The sequence below is a fragment of the Kogia breviceps genome, chromosome 12 (genome assembly GCF_026419965.1).
Source record: "Kogia breviceps isolate mKogBre1 chromosome 12, mKogBre1 haplotype 1, whole genome shotgun sequence".
Taxonomy (NCBI): domain Eukaryota; kingdom Metazoa; phylum Chordata; class Mammalia; order Artiodactyla; family Physeteridae; genus Kogia; species Kogia breviceps.
This window is the reverse complement of record NC_081321.1, coordinates 30,852,663-30,878,036: the sequence shown is the minus strand read 5'-3', so window position 1 is coordinate 30,878,036 and position 25,374 is coordinate 30,852,663. Positions and strand designations below refer to the sequence as shown.

The 25,374-nt window shown below is 36.7% G+C and overlaps 1 protein-coding gene across 1 annotated transcript in view; it reads left to right on the top strand.

Annotated features, from left to right (window-relative positions):
- Positions 1-25,374, top strand: part of ABCD2 (ATP binding cassette subfamily D member 2) — a 92,517-nt gene that overhangs the window by 48,725 nt on the left and 18,418 nt on the right. Inside the window, exon 8 of the mRNA XM_059082257.2 lies at positions 7,413-7,497. Within this exon, the coding sequence (XP_058938240.1) occupies positions 7,413-7,497 (85 nt within the window). The remainder of the gene's footprint in view (positions 1-7,412; positions 7,498-25,374) is intronic.

Sequence of the window (25,374 nt, the reverse complement as noted above, 5' to 3'; positions counted from 1 at the left end):
GGACACTACATAATGATCAAGGAATCAATCCAAGAAGAATATAACGATTGTAAATATTAATGCATCCAAAATAGGAGCACCTCAATGTATAAGTCAAATGCTAACAGCTATACAAGGGGAAATACACAGTAACACAATAATAGTAGGGGACGTTGACACCTCACTTTCACCTATGGACAGATCATCCAAAATGAAAATAAATAAGGAAACATAAGCTTTAAATGACCCATTAAATAAGATGAACTTAATAGATATTTATAGGACATTCCATCCAAAACAACAGAATACACTTTCTTCTCAAGTGCTCATGGAACATTCTCCAGGATAGATCATATCTTGAGTGACAAATCAAGCCTTTGTAAATTTAAGAAAATTGAAATCATAGCAAATATTTTTTCTGACCACAACGCTATGAGACTAGATATCAATTACAGGAAACAAATGGTCAAAAATACAAACATATGGAGGCTAAACAATTCACTACTAAATAACCAAGAGATCACTGAAAAAATCAAAGAGGAAATCAAAAAAATACCTAGAAACAAATGACAATGAAAACACGATGGCCCAAAAGCTATGGGCTGCAGCAGAAGCAGTTCTAAGAGGGAAGTTTATAGCAACAGAATCCTACCTCAAGAAACAAGACATATCTCAATTAAACAACCTAACCTCACACCTAAAGCAATTAGAGAAAGAAGAACAAAAAAACCCCAAGTTAGCAAAAGGAAAGAAATCATACACATCAGATCAGAAATAAATGAAAAAGAAATGAAAGAAACAGTAGCAAAGATCAATTAAACTAAAAGCTGGTTCTTGGAGAAGATAAACAAAACAGATAAACCATTAGCCAGACTCATCAAGAAAAAGAGGGATAAGACTCAAATCAACAGAATTGGAAATGAAAAAAGAGAAGTAACAACTGACACTGCAAAAATACAAAGGATCATGAGAGATTACTACAAGCAACTATATGCCAATAAAATAGACAACCTGGAAGTAATGGACAAATTCTTAGAAACGCACAACCTTCCAAGACTGAACTAGAAAGAAATAGAAAATATAAACAGACCAATCACAAGCACTGAAATTGAAATTGTAATTAAATATTTTCCAACACGTATGGACACCACGGGGAGAAAGTGGTGGGTGGGGATGGTGTGATGAATTTGGAGATTGGGATTGAAATATATACTTTAATATGTATAAAATAGATAAAGGATAACAACCTGCTGTATAAAAAAGTAAATTAAATTAAATTTTAAAAAAACCTTCCAACAAACAGAAATCCAGGACCAGATGGCTTTACAGGTGAATTCTATCAAACATTTACAAAAGAGCTAACACCAATCCTTTTCAAACTTTTCCAGATGTAGCAGAGGGAGGAACACTACCAAACGCATTCTATGAGGCCACCATCACCCTGATACCAAAACCAGACAACGATGTCACATAAAAAGAAAACTACAGGCCAATATCACTGATGAACATAGATGCAAAATTCTCAGCAAAATACTAGCAAACAGAATCCAACAGCACATGAAAAGGATCATACACCATGATCAAGTGGGGTTTATCCCAGGAATGCAAGGATTCTTCAATATATGTAGTTAATCAATATGATACACCATATTGACAAATTGAAGGAGAAAAACCGTATGATCATCTCAATAGATGCAGAAAAAGCTTTCAAAAAATTCAACACCCATTTATGATAAAAACCCTTCAGAAAGTAGACATAGAGGGAACTTACCTCAACATAATAAAGGCCATATATGGCAAACCCACAGCCAACATTGTTCTCAATGGTGAAAAACTGAAACCATTTGCACTAAGATCAGGAACAAGACAAGGTTACCCACTCTCATCATTATTATTCAGAATAGTTTTAGTAGTTTTAGCCACAGCAATCAGAGAAGAAAAAGAAATAAAAGGAATCCAAATAGGAAAAGAAGAAGTAAAGCTGTCACTTTTTGCAGATGACATGATACTATACATAGAGAATCCTAAAGATGGTACCAGAAAGCCATTAGGACTTATCAATGAATTTGGTAAAGTACCAGGATATGCACAGAAATCTCTTACATTCCTATACACTAATGATGAAAAATCTGAAAGAGAAATTAAGGAAACACTCCCATTTACCATTGCAACAAAAAGAATAAAATACCTAGGAATAAACCTACCTAAGGAGACAAAAGACCTGTATGCAGAAAACTATAAGACACTGAGGAAAGAAATTAAAGATGATACAAACGGGTGGAGAGATACACCATGTTCTTGGTTTGGAAGGATCAACTTTGTGAAAATGACTATACTACCCAAAGCAATCTACAGATTCAATGCAATCCCTATCAAATTAACAATGGCAGTTTTTACAGAATTAGAACAAAAAAATTCACAATTTTATGGAAACACAAAACATCCCTAAAGCAGCCAAAGCAATCTTGAGAAAGAAAAATGGAGCTGGAGGAATCAGGCTCCTTGATTTCAGACTATACTACAAATCTACACTAATCAAGACAGTATGGTTCTGGCAGAAAAATAGAAATATAGATCAGTGGAACAGGATAGGAAGCCCAGATATAAACCCACACTCATATGGTCACCTTATCTTTGATAAAGAAAGCAAGAATATCAAGTGGAGAAAAGACAGCCTCTTCAATAAGTGGTGCTGGGAATACTGGACAGTTACATGTAAAAGAATGAAATTAGAACTCTCCTAACACCATATACAAAAATAAGCTCAAAATGGATGTAAGACCTAAATGTAAGGCCAGACACTATGAAACTCTGAGAGGAAAACATAGGCAGAACACTCTATGACATAAATCACAGGAAGATTTTTTTTTATCCACCTCCTAGAGAAATGGAAATAAAAACAAAAATAAACGGAACCTAATGAAACTTAAAAGCTTTTGCAGAGCAAAGGAAACCATAAACATGACGATGAAACACCCCTCAGAATGGGGGAAAATATTTGCAAATGAAGCAACTGACAAAGGATTAATCTCCATAATATAAAAGCAGCTCATGTAGTCAATATCAAAAATAAACAACCCAATCCAAAAATGAGAATACCCAAATAGACATTTCTCCAAAGAAGACATACAGTTTTCCAACAAACACCTGAATACATGCTCAACATCACTAATCATTAGAGAAATGCAAATCAAAACTCCAGTGAGGTATCACCTCACACTGGTCAGAATGGCCATCATCAAAAAATCTATAAACAGTAAATGCTGGAGAGGGTGTGGAGAAAAGGGAACCTTCTTGCACTGTTGGTGGGAATGTAACTTGATACAGCCACTTGATACAGCCACTTGAACAGTATGGAGGTTCTTTAAAAAACTAAAAATAGAACTACCATATGACCCAGCAATCCCACTACTGGGCATATACCTTGAGAAAAACATAATTCAAAAAGAGTCATGTACCACAATGTTCATTGCATCACTATTTACAATAGCCAGGACAGGGAAGCAACCTAAGTGTCCATTGACAGATAATGGATTAAGAAGATGTGGCACATATATACAATGGAATATTACTCAGCCATAAAAGGAAACAAAATTGAGTTATTTGTAGTGAGGTGGATAGACCTAGAAACTGTCATACATAGTGAAGTAAGTCAGAAAGAGAAAAACAAATACCGAATGCTAACACATATATATGGAATCTGAAAAAAAAATTGGTTCTGAAGAACCTCGGGGTCAGACAGGAATAAAGACACAGACGTAGAGAATGGACTTGAGGCCATGGGGAGGGGGAAGGGTAAGCTGTTATGAAGTTAGAGAGTGGCATGGACATATATACACTACCAAATGTAAAATAGATAGCTAGTGGGAAGTAGCCACATAGCCCAGTGAGATCAACTTGCTGCTTTGTGTCCACCTAGAGTGGTGGGGTCTGGGAGGGAGATGCAAGAGGGAGGAGATATGGAGATGTATGTATACGTATAGCTGATTCACTTTCTTATACAGCAGAAACTAACACATTGTAAAGCAATTATACTCTAATAAAGATGTTGAAAAAAAATCTTAAATAGCTCTGTTCTCTGTATCTTCACCTGTAAAGTGGGGATAAATATCTACCTTATAAAGGTTCTGTGAAGATTAAGTTAGACTGTATGTAAAGTATTTAGAACAGTGGCACATAGTAAATGTGCAAGAATCAGTTGCTAAAGGTAATAAAACTAGTTGATATAGATACCATGATATTTTGTCTTTGTGTGATGGTACTTGATATTTTACATAGAAAGTTCACATGTATTATTTTATTGATCCTTACAATAAGCAAATGAGTTAGGCAACAGAGGCATTATTCTATTTATTTTATTGTGTTTATAATGTCATAATTCGTAAGTGCTGTAAATATGGAAAGCAGGTTGTCTTTTTGTTTCATATGGTCAACTTTTCCCCAGTTTTAAAACACTGTGGCTGAATAACAGCTGCCTGTTAATTTTGGGTAAGTTATTTTGGGTAAGTTTGAAATCGAACAATCTGAATAGAAATTTATAATAAACGAGATATTCTATCCTTTTAGAAGTCAAAAGAAATTCTGGAACTGTTTTTAAGAATTTTCCAACCTTAATAATGTAATAGTAATTGTTATGGTTTATTGAGTACTTACTCTGCAGAATATAACATATTAAACAATTTACAGTGTCATCCTGTTTAATATTTGTGACTGCCTGATGATGTGGGTTTTACCAACTCCCTTTTACAGATGAAATTCAGAAGTTTAGTAGTTTCCCCAGGGCCCTCAGCAAGTGGCGGGACAGGGATTCAAACACAGATGGGACTTGAAAGTCAATATTCTATATTAGGCTGTGCCACTGCGCTATGCTATCTTAGCTTCATAGATGCTAATAAGACTTGCTATATCCTTACACATAAAAAGAAAAATGCTAAGAAACCCACTTTACTTGCCTAGTCCTTAAAACATGAAACGTGTTTTAAAGCAAAGCAGGAAAGCATTTACATTTGCAAGGACATCACTTACTCTGGAAGAAGCCTGCTGAAGTTCTAGTAAGATCAGCTAACACTTTGCTTAGAGATATTCTTTGCTTTAGTAAAAGATGGATTTTAAAACTGTTTTATTCCATCAAAGATATTACAGAATAGAAAGGAGTAGAAGTGTTAATGAAAAGACGTGAACTAAAGCAGTTTGTTCATCTTTAGGAAGCAGGAAAACTGTTAACTTCTTAGCTGACTTATTCTCACTATTTCAACATCAGAGATGATATTATGACTTAGAGTTTTGATTTATAAGTTCTCTGATCATGAAATATTGCCTACTAAAACTTTTGGGTTTAGTGGAACAAAGGACATGCTTTATTTAAATACATAAAATTAAAGCTTCCTTTGACCCAAATACTTTTGTCTTGTGTATTCTCAGTTGAGGGGGGGAAATTTTTTAAGCCCAGAATTTTTCTCCACTGTGTAGCAATCTGAACCTATTTGTCAAATCCTCACTTATGTTTCATAAATGCTACTAAGTTAAGTCATAGAGAAAATTTTATTTCAACAGTTTTCACTAGAAGCAAGAACTTTGAACCACATGGCATTTAGAGATTGTTTTTTCCTAATATAAAATTATGGTTTTAAATGGATAGAAAATTCCTGGAAGTTTGCCCAAGAATGAACACTGCTCCCTACTGGGGAATATCATTGGGAAACAGGGAATATCTTATTTTCAATCCAGGACACAAGAAACAATGAAACTCTACTTCTTATTTCCTTTCCCTTTGACCAAGTTTATTTAGAAATTTTAATAAAGATGAAAATTCCACTGAGGAAGAATAAAGAAAGCAAAGAGCCTGGATTTTTTCCAAATGGAAAAATTAAGCCTTGAATACTCTGGGATTTGGAAATGTCGTGTGTGTGTGTGTGTGTGTGTGTGTGTGTGTGTGTGTGTGTGTATGTGAAGTTTTGACAGTCATTTTCCTCTTTGAAAATCAGGCTTTGCCTAGTCTGCTCCATTTTATGATATTCCCACTTTAGAAAAATACTTGATATGGCTGTCTTCCTAATAGGACCCATGGTTTTGTTTCTAAGTAATGTTTTTTTCTTATTACAAAATTAAGAAAGTCCATAAAAATAATTTTCAAATAATAAAATTTTCAAATATTATAAAAATGTATAGCTTAGAAAATAAGTCTCATAATTCTATTCCCAGAGAGGTTGTGTTTGTGTGTTTATTTACAGAAATGCAATCATAATATATATATGTATATGTGTTCTTCTAGTAAAAATTGTAGACAGAAAATTTTCTCTATGACTTAATTGTATAGCATTTATGAAACATAAGTGAGGATTTGAAAAATAGATTCAGATTGCTATACAGTAGAGAAGTGTTCTGGGCTTAAAAAATTTTCCCCCTGCCAACTGAGAAGGCAAAAGAGAAAGATATTTGAGTCAAAGGAAACTTTAATTTTACATATTTATATAAATCAGGTCCTTTGTTCCACTAAACTCAAAAGTTCTAGGAGTCAATCGAAAAATCTGCAATCAAAAATCTGCATATAACTTATAGTAGGCTGTCTCTAACCAAGGTTCCTCCATATCTGCCGTTCTGCATTTGTGGATTAAACCAACTGCAAATTGTATAGTACTGTAGTATTTACTATTGAAAAAAATACGTGTATAAGTATTTCACAGTTCAGTCTGTGTTCAAGGGTCAACTGTATACAAACACACACACAATTCTGCAATTTGGTTTTCCATATAAAAAATATTCTAGGTACGTTTCTATATCAGTATGTATTGATCTAACCTATTTTTTTAAAAAAATAGAAGGCTTGCTTTCTGAATAAATAGCCAACAGAAAGTCCTGCATATAAATAGACCTGCATATAAATCCTAGCTCTAATATATAGCTGTGAAAAATTTGATATATCAATTTCTCCATGAATTTCAGCTTATCGACCTACAAAATAAAACTAATAATAGCTACCTAATAAGGTTGTGAAATATATAATGAGAAAACTCATATAAAGTGCCAGGCAGATGGAAACCACTTAAGTTAGCTCCTGTCATACCCTTTGTAGACTTTGCAGTAAGCCTATGCAAATCTGTTGATCTTTTCTCCTACCACCCTCCGAAATAAGTCTATCAACTCTTTGGAGATATTCAGAAACAAACACATTTTCAAAGTGTCAGTATTTGGAATTCTTAGAAGACGTTTTGTCAATGTAAGTAATTATTACTGGTAAAAAAAATATCAAATCTAAAATAAAATGCTTAAAAATAAGGCTCTCTAGCTTATCCAAGCATTTCTGAGAAATATCAGGTTCTTTGTGTTAATAACTTAAACTTGCTAGGAATCACTTGTTTAGATAAAAACTGTAAAAGATGCTCTCTTTAGTTAAAAGATGCTTTATAAAATATATACTTATATGTATTTTAAAGGATGGGATGCTGTTATGGACTGGAAAGATGTCCTGTCAGGAGGGGAAAAGCAAAGAATGGGCATGGCTCGCATGTTTTATCATAGGTAAGTATATTATATTCAAGTAATGACTCTTCCATTGTTGTAACCAAAAAATGTTTGGATAGGATTCCGTGCCCTCATCTTTAGTCTGAAAATATTTTTCTGAAAAACTAGTGCTTAGAATTTACAGTTTTTTAATTTCCTAGGTTATTTTTTTAATGTGACAGAAATCTCCAAGTATTTTTAAAATTTTTTTATGTTGAGTAATGTTAGATGACAAAATTAAATTTTTATATGTCCTAAGTTTGAAAGTAGGATTATTACTAATTTTAAAATGTGAAGAATACATAACCACTGTTATACTGTTGTGAACACAGGAGGTAGACATTCAGTAATACTTCTCAATTAACTTATTAAATTCAAACTAAATTAACTTTCTAACCACTCAGTAGCCTATAAAACTTAGTAGTGCTCTCCTCCGTGAAAATCAGAGTCATATCCAATGGAAAAAGGAACCAGCCAGCCTAAGTCTTCATGGACTAAGAAATAAAGAGGTGCACGAAAACTTTCTCTTGATAAAACTTTTCTATTTGCAACCAGCTTCATATCCTTTTGAATTCAAGGTACCAAACATAAGACATTGGAAAGAAGTATTAAAGCTATTCTGATTTGTTCCTCTTTTTTGTCCTATTCTTCTGTGAAAAATAAATTCCCTTTTTTTTTTTTTTACGTTAGTCCTCTGGCAATGAGAACCTGAGTTGTTACTGACTTTTAATACTTATATCTTGGGCAAAAAAGCCCAAGAGTTATGTACATGAATGCCTGAATAGACCATAAGCTGGGGCTTATGCCATACTCTTAAAGGAGCTGCAGTGGAAGCAATAATACCTTCATAGGGAACATTTAAAAGCTGATAAAAACCACACACAAAAAAATGATCAAGTAAGCCTCATTAAACACTTAACAACAAGTTGGCTACCAATTTCTAAAAAATCTTTTATTATGGAAAAACCATTACAACTTCATCAAAGAAGAGAAAATTGTAAGATGAACCCAATATTCTCATCACACTGATTTAATACAGCACTTGATTTATCTGTTTTTTATTTATGAAGCATTTTAAAGCAAATCCAAAATCATGGATTTTTTTCATTAAATAGTTTGGCATCAATCTCTGAAATATTAGGATATTTTCTTACAAAATATATCATAATCATAACTAAAAATTTGATAATAATCATTTAAAATCATTAAATACCTGGTTCATATTCATTTTCCCTGATTGTCTCCAAAATATCTTTTTATACTTGGTTTCTTCAAACCAAGATCCAAACAAATTTTTTTAACGTCTTTATTGGAATATAATTGCTTTACAATGCTGTGTTAGTTTCTGCTTTACAGCAAAGTGAATCAGTTATACGTATACATATGTTCCCATGTCTCTTCTCTCTTGTGTCTCCCTCCCTCCCACCCTCCCTATCCCACCCCTCTAGATGGTCACAAACCACCTAGCTGATCTCCCTGTGCCATGCGGCTGCTTCCTACTAGCTATCCACCCTACGTTTGGTATTGTATATATGTCCATGCCACTCTCTCACTTTGTCACAGCTTACCCTTCCCCCTCCCCATATACTCAATGCCATGCTCTAGTAGGTGTTTTATTCCGGTCCTACCCCTAGGTTCTTCATGAAATTTTTTTTTCTTAGATTCCATATATATGTGTTAGCATATGGTATTTGTTTTTCTCCTTCTGACTTACTTCACTCTGTATGACAGAATCCAGGTCCATCCACCTCACTACAAATTACTCAGTTTCGTTTCTTTTTATGGCTAATATTCCATTGTATATATGTGCCACATCTTCTTTATCCTTTCATCTGTTGATGGACACTTAGGTTGCTTCCATGTCCTGGCTATTGTAAATAGAGCTGCAATGAACATCGGGGTGCATGAGTCTTTTTGAATTATGGTTTTCTCTGGGTATATGCCCAGTAGTGGGATTTCTGGGTCGTGTGGTAGTTTATTTGTAGTTTTTTAAGGAACCTCCATACTGTTCTCCATAGTGGCTGTATCAAGTTACATTCCCACCAACAGTGCAAGAGTGTTCCCTTTTCTCCACACCCTCTCCAGCATTTATTGTTTCTAGATTTTTTGATGATGGCCATTCTGATCAGTGTGAGATGATATCTCATTGTAGTTTTGATTTGCATTTCTCTAATGATTAATGATGTTGAGCATTCTTTCATGTGTTTGTTGGCAATCTGTATGTCTTCTTTGGAGAAATGGCTATTTAATTCTTCTGCCCATTTTTGGATTGGATTGTTTGTTATTTTGTTATTGAGCTGCATGTGTTGCTCATAAATTTTGGATATTAATCCTTTGTCAGTTGCTTCATTTGCAAATATTTTCTCCCATTCTGAGGGTTGTCTTTTGGTCTTATTTATGGTATCCTTTGCTGTGCAAAAGCTTTTAAGTTTCATTAGGTCCCATTTGTTTATTTTTGTTTTTATTTCCATTTCTCTAAGTGGTGGGTCAAAAAGGATCTTGCTGTGATTTATGTCATAGAGTGTTCTGCCTATCTTTTCCTCTAAGAGTTTGATAGTGTCTGGCTTTACATTTAAGTCTTTAACCCATTTTGAGTTTATTTTTGTGTATGGTTTTAAGGAGTGTTCTAATTTCATACTTTTACATGTACCTGTCCAGTTTTCCCAGCACCACTTATTAAAGAGGCTGTCTTTTCTCCACTGGATATTCTTGCCTCCTTTATCAAAGATAAGGTGACCATATGTGTGTGGGTTTTTCTCTTGGCTTTCAATCCTGTTCCATTGATCTATATTTCTGTTTTTGTGCCACTACCATACTGTCTTGATTACTATAGCTTTGTAGTATAATCTGAAGTCAGGGAGCCTGATCCCTCCAGCTCCATTTTTCATTCTCAAGATTGCCTTGGCTATTCGGGGTCTTTTGTGTTTCCATACAAATTGTGAAATTTTTTGTTCTAGTTCCCTAAAGAATGCCAGTGGTAGTTTGATAGGGACTGCATTGAATCTTTAGATTGCTTTGTGTAGTAGAGTCATTTTCACAATGTTGATTCTTCCAAGCAACAACATGGTATATCTCTCCATCTATTTGTATCATCTTTAATTTCTTTCATCGGTGTCTTATAATTTTCTGCATACAGGTCTTTTTTCTCCTTAGTTAGGTTTATTCCTAGATATTTTATTCTTTTTGTTGCAATGGTAAATGGGAGTGTTTTCTTAATTTCACTCTCAGATTTTTCATTATTAGTGTATAAGAATGCCAGAGATTTCTGTGCATTAATTTTGTATCCTGCTACTTTACCAAATTCATTGATTAGCTCTAGTAGTTTTCTGGTAGCATCCTTAGGATTCTCTATGTAGAGTATCATGTCATCTTCAAACAGTGACAGCTTTACTTCTTCTTTTCCAATTTGGATTCCTTTTATTTCATTTTCTTCTCTGATTGCTGTGGCTAGAACTACCAAAACTATGTTGAATGAGAGTGGTGAGAGTGGGCAACCTTGTCTTGTTCCTGATCTTAGTGCAAATGGTTTCAGTTTTTCACCATTAAGGACGATGTTGGCTATGGGTTTTTCATATATGGCCTTTATTATGTTGAGGAAAGTTCTGTCTATGCCTACTTTCTTCAGGGTTTTTATCATAAATGGGTGTTGAATTTTGTCAAAAGCTTTTCCTGCATCTATTGAGATGATCATATGGTTTTTCTCCTTCAGTTTGTTGATATGGTATATCACATTGATTGATTTGCGTATATTGAAGAATCCTTGCATTCCTGGAAAAAACCCCACTTGATCATGGTGTATGATCCTTTTAATGTGCTGTTGGATTCTGTTTGCTAGTGTTTTGTTGAGGACTTTTACATCTATGTTCATCAGTGATATTGGCCTGTAGTTTTCTTTCTTTGTGATGTCTTTGTCTGGTTTTGATATCAGGGTGATGGTGGCCTCATAGAGTGAGTTTGGGAGTGTTCCTCCCTCTGCTATCTTTTGGAAGAGTTTGAGAAGGATAGGTGTCAGCTCTTTTGTAAATATTTGATAAAATTCGTCTGTGAAGCCATCTGGTCCTGGACCTTTGTTTGTTGGAAGATTTTTAATAACAGTTTCAATTTCAGTGCTTGTGATAGGTCTGTTCATATTTTCTATTTCTTCCTGGTTCAGTCTCGGCAGGTTGTGCATTCCTAAGAATTTGTCCATTTCTTCCAGGTTGTCCATTTTATTGGCATAGAGTTGCTGGTAGTAATCTCTCATAATCTTTTGTATTTCTGCAGTGTCAGTTGTTACTTCTTTTTCATTTCTAATTCTATTGATTTGAGTGTTCTCCATTTTTTTCTTGATGGATCTGGCTAATGGTTTATGAATTTTGTTTATCTTCTCAAAGAACCAGCTTTTAGTTTTATTTATCTTTGCTATCATTTTGTTCATTTCTTTTTCATTTATTTCTGATCTGATCTTTATGATTTCTTTCCTTCTAAATTTGGGGTTTTTTTGTTCTTCTTTCTCTAACTGATTTAGGTGCAAAGTTAGGTTATTTATTCAATATGTTTCTTGTTACTTAAGGTAGGATTGTATTGTTGTAAACTTCCTTCTTAGAACTGCTTTTGCCACATACCATAGGTTTTGGGGTGTCGTGTCTACATTGTCATTTGTTTCTAGGTATTTTTTTATTTCCTCTTTGATTTCTTCAGTGATCACTTCGTTATTAAGTGGTGTATTGTTTAGCCTCCGTGTGTTTGTATTTTTTACAGAACTTTTCCTGTAATTGATATCTAGTCTCATAGCGTTGTGGTTGGAAAAGATACTTGATATGATTTCAATTTTCTTAAATTTGCCAAGGCTTCATTTGTGACCCAAGATATGATCTATCCTGGAGAATGTTCCATGAACACTTGAGAAAAGTGTGTATTCTGTTGTTTTTGTATGGAATGTCATATAAAACACTGTAGCTTTCTGGTCGTTGAGTGAAGCTGGGTCTTGACGTTGAGATGGAGATCTGTGGGAGATTTTTGCCATTTGATATTATGTGGAGCCAGGAGGTGTCTTGTGGACCAGTTTCCTGAAGTTGGTTCTCCCACCTCAGAGGCACAGCCCTGACGCCTGGCTGGAGCACCAAGAGCCTTTAATCCACATGGCTCAGAAGAAAAGGGAGAAGAAAGAGAGAAAGAGAGAGAGAGAGAGAGAGAGAGAGAGAGAGAGAAAGAAAGAGAGAAAGAAAAAAAGAAAGAAAGAAAGAAAGAAAGAAAGAAAGAAAGAAAGAAAGAAAGAAAGAAAGAAAGAAAGAAAATAAAGTAGGATAAAATAAAGTAAAGTTATTGAAATAAAAAATAATTATTAAGAAGAAAAATTTTAAAAAGTAAAAATAAAAAGGGGGGGGGGGATGGTCCGAACCCTAGGAGAAATGGTGAAAGCAAAGCTATACAGACAAAATCTCACATAGAATCATACACATACACACTCACAAAAAGAGAAAAAGGGAAAAAAAATAATATATCTTGCTCCCAAAGCCCACCTCCTCACTTTGGGATGATTCGTTGTCTATTCAGGTATTCCACAGATTCAGGGTACATCAAGTTGATTGTGGGGCTTCCACTGCTTCTGAGGCTGCTGGGAGAGATTTCCCTTTCCCTTCTTTGTTTGCACAGCTCCTGAGGTTCAGCTTTGGATTTGGTCCCGCCTCTGCGTGTAGGTCGCCTGAGGGCATCAGTTCTTCACTCAGACAGGACGTGGTTAAAGGAGCAGCTGATTCGGCGGCTCTGGCTCACTCAGGCCGGGGGCAGGGAGGGGTATGGATGCGGGGCAAGCCTATGGCAGCAGAGGCCGGCATGACGTTGCACCAGCCCGAGGCATGACGTGCGTTCTCCCAGAGAAGCTGTCCCTGAATCCCGGGACCCTGGCAGTTGCGGGCTGCACAGGCTCCTGGGAGGGGAGGTGTGGAGAGTGGCCTGTGCTCGCACACTGGCTTCTTGGTGGCGGCAGCAGCAGCCTTAGTGTCTCATGCCCATCTCTGGTGTCCGCACTGATAGGCGCGTTTCGTGCCCATTTCTGGAGCTCCTTTAAGCGGCGCACTTGATCCACTCTCCTCTTGCACCAGGAAAAAAAGAGGCAAGAAAAAGTCTCTTGGCTCTTTGGCAGCTCTAGACTTCTCCTGGACTCCCTCCCGGCTAGCCATGGTGCACTAATCCCTTCAGGCTGTGTTCACGCAGCCAACCCCAGTCCTCTCCCTGGGATCCAACCGAAGCCTGAGCCTCAGGTCCCAGCCCCTGCCCGTCCTGGCGGGTGAACAGACAAGCCTCTCGGGCTGGTGAGTGCCAGTCAGCACCGCTCCTCTGTGCGGGAATCTCTCTGCTTTGCCCTCCGCACCCCTTACTGCACTCTCCTCCGTGGCTCTGAAGCTTCCCCCCTCCACCACCCGCAGTCTCCACCTGTGAAGGGACTTCTAGTGTGTGGAAACCTTTCCTCCTTCACGACTCCCTCCCACTGGTGCAGGTCCCGTCCCTATTCTTTTGTGTCTGTTCATTCTTTTTTCTTTTGCCCTACCCAGGTACGTGGGGAGTTTCTTGCCTTTTGGGAGGTCTGAGGTCTTCTGCCAGCGTTCAGTGGGTGTTCTATAGGAGTTGTTCCACGTGTAGATGTATTTCTGATGTATCTGTGGGGAGGAAGGTGATCTCCACGTCTTACTCTTCTGCCATCTTCTCTTCTGCCCTCCAGGGGTTTTTTTGGTTTTATTTTTTGTTTATTTTTTGTTTTTTGAGGTACGCGGGCCCCTCCTTGTGGCCTCTCCCGCTGCAGAGCACAGGCTCTGGATGCGCAGGCTCAGAGGCCATGGCTCACGGGCCCAGCCGCTCCGCAGCATGTGGGATCTTCCCGGACCGGGGCATGAACCCATGTCCCCTGCATCGGCAGGCAGACTCTCAACCACTGCGCCACCAGGGAAGCCCTGGTTGTTATTTTTTAATGTAACTACTTTCATACAGTATATTTCAGTTCATATCCCTCTTCCTCTTTTTTGGCCACACCACACGGCTTGAAGGATCTTAATTCCCTGACCAAGGATCGAACCCAGTTCCATGACAGTGAAAGCACAGAGTCCTAACCACTGGACTGCCAGAAAATTCCCTATATCCCTCTTTTTATTTTGTATGCTATTATGTGTACTATTAGGTAATAGCTAGCTAGCTTTTATTTATTAGTATTATCATTAGTGTAATTAATTATTATAACATTTATGTACCAAATAATAAATGTATTTAAGTATACAATTCTGTGACTTTTGACAAATGTATATACATTATGTTACCAATATCTCAATTAACATAAAGAATGTTTCCATCACCATACAAAGTCTCTCATGCCCCTTTCCAGTCAAATCTCTCCGTAGACAATTTCTGTTCTGATTTCTATCCTTATAAATTACTTCTCTTGTTCTACAATTTCATATAAATTAAATCATACAAATATTTATTATTTTTGTGTTATACCTGGATTTTATTAATGAAAAAATATTGTGTAATAACATGGTATTTGTAATAATGACACAGTTAGTTCAAGAATATGGCAAGCTAAAGAAATATGAACCAAAATTTGTGAACTCAGAATTTTTAGTGAAGTGCATTTTGGAATGACCTTTTTGAGATTATTTGGTGAGATTCAAGAGTAACCTTTACAGTGTGACATTTATGACTAGCTGTTACTCACTATTACCCTGAATCTGTTTGAGCCTCGTCCATAAATACTCAGTAATATGATCCCCAGCATAATTGGTGAAATGTAATATGACGGAATGTAAGGTATGACCATAAATTTGTCACTGTGTCAGTGTATTAATAGGATAAACTCTGTAAGAAAAAACAACAGGCATTAATTTAAAAGATGCTAACCTGTGCTTCCCTGGTGGCGCAGTGGTTGAGAGTCCGCCTGCCGATGCAGGGGACGCAGATTCGTGCCCTGGTCTGGGAGGATCCCACTTGCTGCGGAGCAGTTGGGCCCGTGAGCCATGGCCGCTGAGCCTGCGCATCTGGAGCCTGTGTTCTGCAACAGGAGAGGCCACAACAGTGAGAGGCCCGTGTACTGCAAAAAAAAAAAAAAAAAAAAAGATGCTAACCTAAAGAGATTTTAAGTACCTATAACTTAAATACTTGAAACTTTTGTATCTAAAATATTTTGGATATAATATGATACTGAATAAAGTTATAACAGTGGAAAGAACTTAGTGCTCCACAGAAAGATGAGCGAAGATGAGCAAGTTGAAAAGCAGAATTTATTGAGAAAAAAAGAAAATTAAATAGAAATGTTAAATCCAGTGAAGGACCTGCACTGTTGGTGGGAATGTAAGTTGGTGCAGCCACTGTGGAAAACAGTACGGAGGTTCCTCAGAAAACTATAAATAGAACTACCGTATGATTCAGCAATCCCATTCCTGAGCATATATCTGCACAAAACTATAATTCAAAAAGGTACATGAACCCCTATGTTGAGAGCAGCACTATTCACAATAGCCAAGACATGGAAACAACCTAAATGTCCATCAACAGATGAATGAATAAAGAAGATGTGGTACATATATACAATGGAATACTACTCAGCCATAAAAAATAATGAAATAAAGCCATTTGCAGCAACATGGATGCAACTAGAGATTATCATACTAAGGGAAGTAAGTCAGAAGGAGAAAGACAAATACCATATGATGTCATTTATATGTGAAATCTAAAATATCACACAAATGAACCCCTCTATGAAATGGAAACAGACTCACAGACAGAAAGAACAGACTGGTAGTTGCCAAGGGGGAGGGGCTTGTGGGAAGGATGGAGTGGGAAGTTGGGATTAGCAGATGTAAGCTTTATATATAGAATGGATAAACAATAAAGTCCTACTATATAGCACAGAGAACTGTATTCAATATTCTGTGATAAACCATAATGAAAAAGAATATCAAAAAAGAATGTATAGGGACTTCCCTGGCAGTCCAGTGGTTAAGATTCCATGCTTCCAGTGTTGGGGGTGTGGGTTCGATCCCTGGTCAAGGAACTAAGATCCCACATGCCACGCAGCATGGCTGAGGAGGGGCAAAAAAAAGTGTGTGTGTGTGTGTGTGTGTGTGTGTGTATCTGAATCACTTTGCTGTACAGCAAAGATCAACACAACACTGTAAATCAACTATACTTCAATAAAAAGTAAAAATAGGGCTTCCCTGGTGGCACAGTGGTTAAGAATCCACCTGTCAATGCAGGGGACACGGGTTTGAGCCCTGGTGTGGGAAGATCCCACATGCTCTGGAGCAACTAAGCCCGTGCACTACAACTACTGAGCCTGCCCTCTAGAGCCTGCAAGCCACAACTACTGAGCCCACCTGCCACAACTACTGAATCCTGCAAGCCTAGAGCCCGTGCTCCACAACAAGAGAAGCCACCGCAATGAGAAACCCGCACACCGCAACGAAGAGTAGCCCGAGGTCACCATAACTAGAGAAAGCCCACACACAGCAACAAAGACCCAATGAACCCAAAAATAAATAAATAAAATAAATAAATTTCTTTTAAAAGTAAAATTTTTTAAAAATTGAGTGAAGGAAAAGTGTAATAATGAGAAAGTGCCTCCCCTCATTCTCAAAGGGTTAATAACAAGATTTGAGTTGTAATGTGGAACACTTGAGCTAAATAAAATGGAGAACGTTGGCAAGGAGTATTAAGTATCAAAATTGTATACTCTTTTTGAGAGGATTTTAATTTTTTTAAAAGGATTACTATTTTTATTATTTTTATTTTGGGGGGTACTTTTTCTTTTTTTAAACAACTTTATTGGAGTATAATTCTTTACAATGTTGTGCTAGTTTCTGCTGTATAACAAAGTGAATCAGTTACATATATACATATATCCCCATATCCCCTCCCTCTTGCATCTCCTTCCACCTTCCCTATCCCACCCCTCTAGATGGACACAAAGCACCGAGCTGATATCCCTGTGCTATATGGCTGCTTCCCACGACCTATCTGTTTTACAGTTGGTAGTTTATATATGTCCATAACACTCTCTCACTTCGTCCCAGCTTATCCTTCCCCTTCCCTGTGTCCTCAAATCCATTCTCTACATCTGCATCTTTATTCCTGTCCTGCCCTAAGGTTTCACAGAACCTTTTTTTTTTTTTTTTAGATTCCATATATATGTGTTAGCATACGGTACTTGTTTTTCTCTTGCTGACTTACTTCACTCTGTATGACAGACTCTAGGTCCATACACCTTGCTACAAATAACTCAATTTCATTTCTTTTTATGGCTGAGTAATATTCCATTGTATATATGCGGCACATTTTCCTTAACCATTCATCTGTCAATGGACACTTAGATTGCTTCCATGTCATGGCTATTCTAAATAGTGCTGCAATGAACATTGTGGTACATGACTATTTTTGAATTATGATTTTCTAAGGGTGTATGCCCAGTAGTGGAATTGCTGGGTAGTATGGTAGTTCTATTTTTAGTTTTTTAAGGAACTCCATACTCTTCTCCATAGAGGCTGTATCAATTTACATTCACACCAACAGTGCAAGAGGGTTCCCTCTTCTCCACACCCTCTCCAGCACTTATTGTTTGTAGATTTTTTGATGATGACCATTCTGACTGGTGTAAGGTGATACATCATTGTAATTTTGATTTTGCATTTCCCTAATGATTAGTGATGGTGAGCATTCTTTCATGTGTTTGTTGGCAATCTTTATATCTTCTTTGGAGAAAAGTCTATTTAGGTCTTCTGCCCATTTGTGGATGAGGTTGTTTTCTTTTTCATATTGAGCTACATTAGTTGCTTGTATATTTTGGAGATTAATCCTTTGTCAGTTGCTTCGTTTGCAACTATTTTCTCCCATTCTGAGGGTTGTCTTTTTGTCATGTTTACAGTTTCCTTTGCTATGCAAAAGCTTTTAAGTTTAATTAGGTCCCACTTTTTTATTTTTGTTTTCATTTCCATTTCTCTGGGTGGTGGGTCAAAAAGGATCTTGCTGTGATTTATGTCATAGAGTGTTCTGCTTATGTTTTCCTCTCAGAGTTTTATATTGTCTGGCCTTACATTTAGGTCTCTAATCCATTTTGAGTTTATTTTTGTGTATGGTGTTAGGGAGTGTTCTAATTCCATTCTTTTGCATTTGGCTTTCCAGTTTTCCCAGAACCACTTATTGAAGAGGCTGTCTTTTCTCCATTTTATATTCTTGCCTCCTTTATCAAAGATAAGGTGACCATATGTGTGTGGGTTTATCTCTGGGCTTTCTATCCTGTTCCATTGATCTATAGTTCTAGTTTTGTGCCAGTACCATACTGTTTTGATTACTGTAGCTTTGTAGTATAGTCTGAAGTCAGGGAGCCTGATTCCTCCAGTTTTGTTTTTCTTTCTCAAGATTGCTTTGGCTATTTGGTGTCTTTTGTGTTTCCATACAAATTGTGAAATTTTTTGTTCTAGTTCTGTGAAAAATGCCATTGGTAGTTCGATAGGCATTGCCTTGAATCTGTAGATTGCTTTAGGTAGTATAGTCATTTTCACAATGTTTATTCTTCCAATCCAAGAACATGGTATATCTCTCCATCTGTTTGTATCATCTTTAATTCCTTTCATCAGTGTCTTATAGTTTTCTGCATACATGTCTTTTGTCTCCTTAGGTAGTTTATTCCTAACTATTTTATTCTTTTTGTTGCAATGGTAAATGGGAGTGTTTCCTTAACTTCTCTTTCACATTTTTCATCATTAGTGTAGATGAATGCAAGAGATTTCTGTGCATTGATTTTTATCCTGTTTTACCAAATTCACTGATTATTCCTTCTAGTTTTCTGGTATCATCTTTAGGATTCTCTATGTATAGTATCATGTCATCTGCAAAAAGTGACAGCTTTACTTCTCCTTTTCCGATTTGGATTCCTTTTATTTCTTTTTCTTCTCTGATTGCTGTGGCTAATACTTCCAAAACCATGTTGCATAATAATGGTGAGAGTGAGCATCTTGTCTTGTTCCTGATCTTAGTGGAAATTGTTTCAGTTTTTCACCATTGGAAACGATGTTTGCTGTGGATTTGTCATATATGGCCTTTATTATGTTGAGGTAATTTCCCCCTATGCCTACGTTCTGAAGAGTTTTTATCATAAATGGGTGTTGAATTTTGTCGAAAGCTTTTTCTGCATCTTTCAAGAAGATCATATGATTTTTCTCCTTCAGTTTGTTAATATGTTTTATCACATTGATTGATTTGTGTATATTGAAGAATTCTTGCATTCCTGCGATAAGCCCCCCTTGATCATGGTGTATGATCCTTTTAATGTGATGTTGGATTCTGTTTCCTAGTATTTTGTTGAGGATTTTTGCATCTATGTTCATCAGTGATGTTGGCCTATAGTTTTCTTTTTTTGTGACATCTTTGTCTGGTATTGATATCAGGGTGATGGTGGCCTCATAGAGTGAGTTTGGGAGTGTTCCTCCCTCTGCTATATTTTGGAAGAGTTTGAGAAGGATAGCTGTTATCTGTTAGCTGTTCTCTAAATGTTTGATAGAATTCGCCTGTGAAGCCATCTGGTCCAGGCCTTTTGTTTGTTGAAAGGTTGTTAATCACAGTTTCAATTTCAGTGCTTGTGATTGGTCTGTTTATATTTTCTATTTCTTCCTGGTTCAGTCTCAGAGGTTGTGCTTTCCTAAGAACTTGCCCATTTCTTCCAGGTTGTCCATTTTATTGGCATATAGTTGCTTGTAGTAATCTCTCATGATCTTTTTTATTTCTGCAGTGTCAGTTGTTACTTCTCTGTTTCATTTCCAATTCTGTTGATTTGAGTCTTATCTCTCTTTTTCTTGATGAATCTGGCTAATGGTTTATCAATTTTGTTTATCTTCTCCAAGAACCAGCTTTAAGTTTTATTGATCTTTGCTACTGTTTCCTTCATTTTTTTTTCATTTATTTCTGATCTGATGTGTATGATTTCTTTCCTTCTGCTAACTTTTGGGTTTATTTGTTCTTCTTTCTCTAATTCCTTTAGGTGAAAGGTTAGGTTGTTTATTCGAGAAGTTTCTTGTTTCTTGAGGTAGGATTCTATTGCTATAAATTTCCCTCTTAGAACTGCTTTTGCTGCAGCCCATAGCTTTGGGGCCGTCATGTTTTCATTGTCATTTGTTTCTAGGTATTTTTTGATTTCCTCTTTGATTTCTTCAGTGAACTCTTGGTTATTTAGTAGTGCATTGTTTAGCCTCCATATGTTTGTATTTTTGATCATTTTTTTCCTGTAATTGATATCTAGTCTCATAGCATTGTGGTCAGAAAAAAATATTTGCTATGATTTCAATTTTCTTAAATTTACCAAGACTTGATTTGTGACCCGAGATATGATCTATCATGGAGAATGTTCCATAAGCACTTGAGAGGAATGTGTATTCTGTTGTTTTGAATGGAATGTCCTATAAATATCAATTAAGTCCATTTTCTTTAATGTGTCATTTAAAGCTTATGTTTCCTTATTTATTTTCATTTTGGATGATCTGTCCATAAGTGCAAATGGGGTGTCAAAGTCCCCTACTATTATTGTGTTACTGTCGATATCCCCTTTTATAGTTGTTAGCATTTGCCTTATATATTGAGGTGCTCCTATGTTGGGTGCATTAGTATTTACAATCATTATAATCTTCTTGGATTGATCCCTTGATCATTATGTAGTGTCCTTCTTTGTCTCTTGACTTTATTTTAAAGTCTTTTCTGTCTGTTACGAGAGTTGCTACTCCAGCTTTCTTTCGATTTCCATTTGCATGGAATATCTCTTTCCGTCAACTCGGTGTCAGTCTGTATGTGTCCCTAGCTCTCAAGTGGTTCTCTTGTACACAGCATATATATGGGTTTTGTTTTTGTTTCCATTCAACCAGTCTATGTCTTTTGATTGGAGCATTTAATTCATTTACATTTAAGGCAGTTATTGATATATATGTTCCTATTACCATTTTCTTAATTGTTTTGGGTTGGTTTTTGTAGGTCTTTTCCTTCTCTTGTGTTTCTTGCCTAGAGAATTTCCTTTAGCATTTATTGTATTGCTGGTTTGGTGGTGCTGAATTCTCTTAGCTTTTGCTTGTCTGCAAAGCTTTTAATTCCTCTGTCAAATCTGAATGAGATCCATGCTAGTTAAAGTAATCTTGGTTGTAGGTTTTTCCCTTTCATCACTTTAAATATGTCCTGCCACTCCCTTCTGGCATGCAGAGTTTCTGCTGAAAGATCAGCTGTTAACCTTATGGGGATTTCCTTGTATGTTATTTGTTGCTTTTCCCTTGCTGCTTTTAATATTTTTTCTTTGTATTTAATTTTTGATAGTTTGATTAATATGTGTCTTGGCGTGTTTCTCATTGGATTTATCCTGTATGGGACTCTCTGCACTTCCTGGACTTGATTGACAATTTCCTTTCCCATATTAGGGAAGTTTTCAACTATAATCTCTTCAAATATTCTCTGTCTCTTTTTCTCTTCTTCTTCTGGGACCCCTATAATTAGAATGTTGGTGTGTTTAATGTTGTCCCAGAGGTCTCTGAGACTGTCCTCAATTCTTTTCATTTTTTTGTCTTTTTTCTGCTCTGCAACAGTTGTTTCCACTATTTTATATTCCAGGGCACTTATCCGTTCTTCTGCCTCAGTTATTCTGCTATTGATTCCTTCTAGAAAATTTTTTATTTCATTTATTTTGTTGCTCGTCGTTGTTTGTTCACTCTTTAGTTTTTCCAGGTCCTTGTTAGACGTTTCTTGTATTTTCTCCATTCTATTTCCAAGATTTTGGATCATCTTTACTGTCATTACTCTGAATTCTTTTTTAAGTAGACCTCCTATTTCCTTTTCATTGGTTTGCTCTGGTGAGTTTTTACCTTGCTCCTTCATCTGCTGCGTATTTCTCTGTCTTCTCATTTTGCTTAACTTACTGTGTTTGGGGCCTTCTTTTCATAGGCTGCAGGTTCATAGTTTCTGGGTTTTTTTGTTGCCTGCCCCCAGTGGCTAAGGTTGGTTCAGTGGGTTGTGTAGGCTTCCTGCTGGAGGGGACTGGTGCCTGTGTTCTGGTGGATGAGGCTGGATCTTGTCTTTCTGGTGGGCAGGACTGCGTTCAGTGATGTGTTTTGGGATTTCTATCAAGTTATTATGATTTTAGGCAGCCTCTCTGCTAATGGGTGGGGTTGTGTTCCTGTCTTGTTAGTTATTTGGCATGTGGTATCCAGCACTGGAGCTTGCTGGTCCTTGAGTGGAGCTGGGTCTTCGCATTTATATGGAGATCTCTGGGAGCACTTTCACCAACTGATATCATGTGGGGCCAGGAGGTCTCTGGTGGTCCAATGTCCTGAACTCGGCTCTCCCACCTCTGATGCTGAGGCCTGACACCCGGCCGGAGCACCAAGACCTTGTGAGCCACATGGTTGTGCCGAGCCAGACTCTGGTCCAACAGGCCTTGACCAAGAGTACTTTAATTTTAATGTTTAAAGAATAACCAGAAAAGTCCCTTCTTATGGGGAATAGACTAGATTCTTCTCAAGGCTCACTCTTCTGATCATGCACCAAAAGAGAATGGAAGGAAAATCTGAGAAACAATGTTATCTAATGTTTTACCTTGTTATATCAGTTTCAGCTTACAACCATTGCTTAATATATTTACATATGTGTACACACAGAGACTCACACACACAACCCATCCCACCAAGAAAACAAAGTGTTTGATACATCTTATATCTGATAGGCTAGGGGTTGCTATGACAATGGATGGTAAGAAATATGCTATTTTTCTAATTCTAAAATGGCATGTCTTCTGTTTAGCTCAATGGACTCTAATTACTGAAAAGGGATTTATAGAAAAAGGAAAATTTACTACAAACCTCTCTGTTTTATACTTCCTTTCCTTCTCCCTCGTTTCCACTTAAGAAAATCGTCCACAAACAGAAATCAACTCTGAGACAAAGAAATAATGCTTAATACTTAAACCACAACAGTAACCAAAAGTTAACCAGCAAAACTATTTCTGTTGTCAAGAGGAACCTGCAGTGATCTTTTCATTCTTTGCATAGAGAGCTGATATTAAAGTCAAATGGAGTGTTAAAGTTGGCTTTGACTCCTGTATCTATTACCCCTGACTATACCTGGCCCCCCAGGTGGTAACAGGACCTTATTGATAAACAAGTCCATCATAGAAAAACAGTTTGCAGTACTAAATAATTATTTACGCTAAATGAGAACTTAATACTGGTTTCAATTTGTATCTTTTCATTGTCATTTATTTTATTTTATTTTATTTTTTTGGTGGTACACGGGCCACTCACTGTCATGGCCTTTCCCATCGTGGAGCACAGGCTCCAGACATGCAGGCCCAGCGGCCACGGCTCACAGGCCTAGCCGTTCCACGGCATGTGGGATCTTCCCGGACCGGGGCACGAATCAGTGTCCCCTGCATCGGCAGGTGTATTCTCAACCACTGCACCACCAGGGAAGCCCTATTTTATTTTTTACAATGTATTTTTTATTGAATTATGGTTGATTTACAATGCTGTGTTAATTATTCCTGTACAGCAAGGTGATCTGGTTATAAAATATATTATATATATATGTATATTATATGTATGTATTATATGTATAATATGTATATGTATATATGTTATATATATACACACACACACATTCTTTTTTAAAAATTTCCTCTCCTATGGTTTGTCATAGGATACTGAACACAGTTCTCTGTGCTATAGAGTAGGATTTTTTTTTTATCCATTTCATATATAATAGCTTACATCTGCTAACCCCAACCTCCCACTCTATCCCTCCCCCAACCCCCTCCCCCTTGGCAACCATAAGTCTGTTCTCTATGTCCATGAGTCTCTTTGTTTCACAGATAGGTTCATTTGTGTCATATTTTAGATTCCACATATCATATCCATATGATATCTCTAGTTGCATCCATGTTGCTGCAAATGGCCTTATTTCATTCTTTTTTATGTCTGGGTAATATTCCTGTGTGTGTGTGTGTGTGTGTGTGTGTGTGTGTGTGTGTGTGTGTGTGTGTGTGTGTGTGTGTGTTTCTGTATACTCATTTTTATCCATTCATCTGTTGATGGACATTTAGGTTTCTTCCATGTCTTGGCTATTGTAAATAGTGCTGCTATGAACATAGGAGTGCATGTATCTTTGCAAATTATAGTTTTATCTGGGTATATGCCCAGGAGTGGGATTGCTGGATCATATGGCAACTCTATTTTTAGTTTTTTTTGAGGAACCTTAAAACTGTTTTCCTTAGTGGCTGTAACAATTTACATTCTTACCAACAGTGTAAAATGGTTCCCTTTTCTTCACAACCTCTCCAGCATTTATTTGTAAACTTTTTGATGGCCATTTTGACTGGTGTGAGGTGGTACCACATTGTAGTTTTGATTTGCATTTCTCTAATAATTAGCAATGATGAGCATCTTTCCATGTGCCTTTTGGCTATATGTATGTTTTATTTGGAGAATTGTCTATTTAGGTCTTCTGCCCACTTTTCAATTGGGTTGTTTTTTTATTGTTGCTGTTATTGAATTGTAGGAGCTGTTTGTATATTTTGCAAATTAAGCCCTTGTCAGTCACATCATTTTCAAATAGTTTCTCCCAGTCTATAGGTTGTCTTTTCATTTTGCTTATGGTTTCCTTTGCTGTGCAAAAGCTTACAAATTTGATTCGGTCCCATTTGTTTATTTTTGCTTTTATTTCTATTACCTTGGGACACTGAACTAAGAAAACATTGGTACGATTTATGTCAGAGAATGTTTTGTCTGTGTTCTCTTTTAGGAGTTTTATGGTGTCTTGCCTTATATTTAAGTTTTTAAGCCATTTTGAATTTATTTTTCGTGTCAGGGTGTGTTCTAACTTCATTTATTTACATTCAGCTGTCCAATTGTC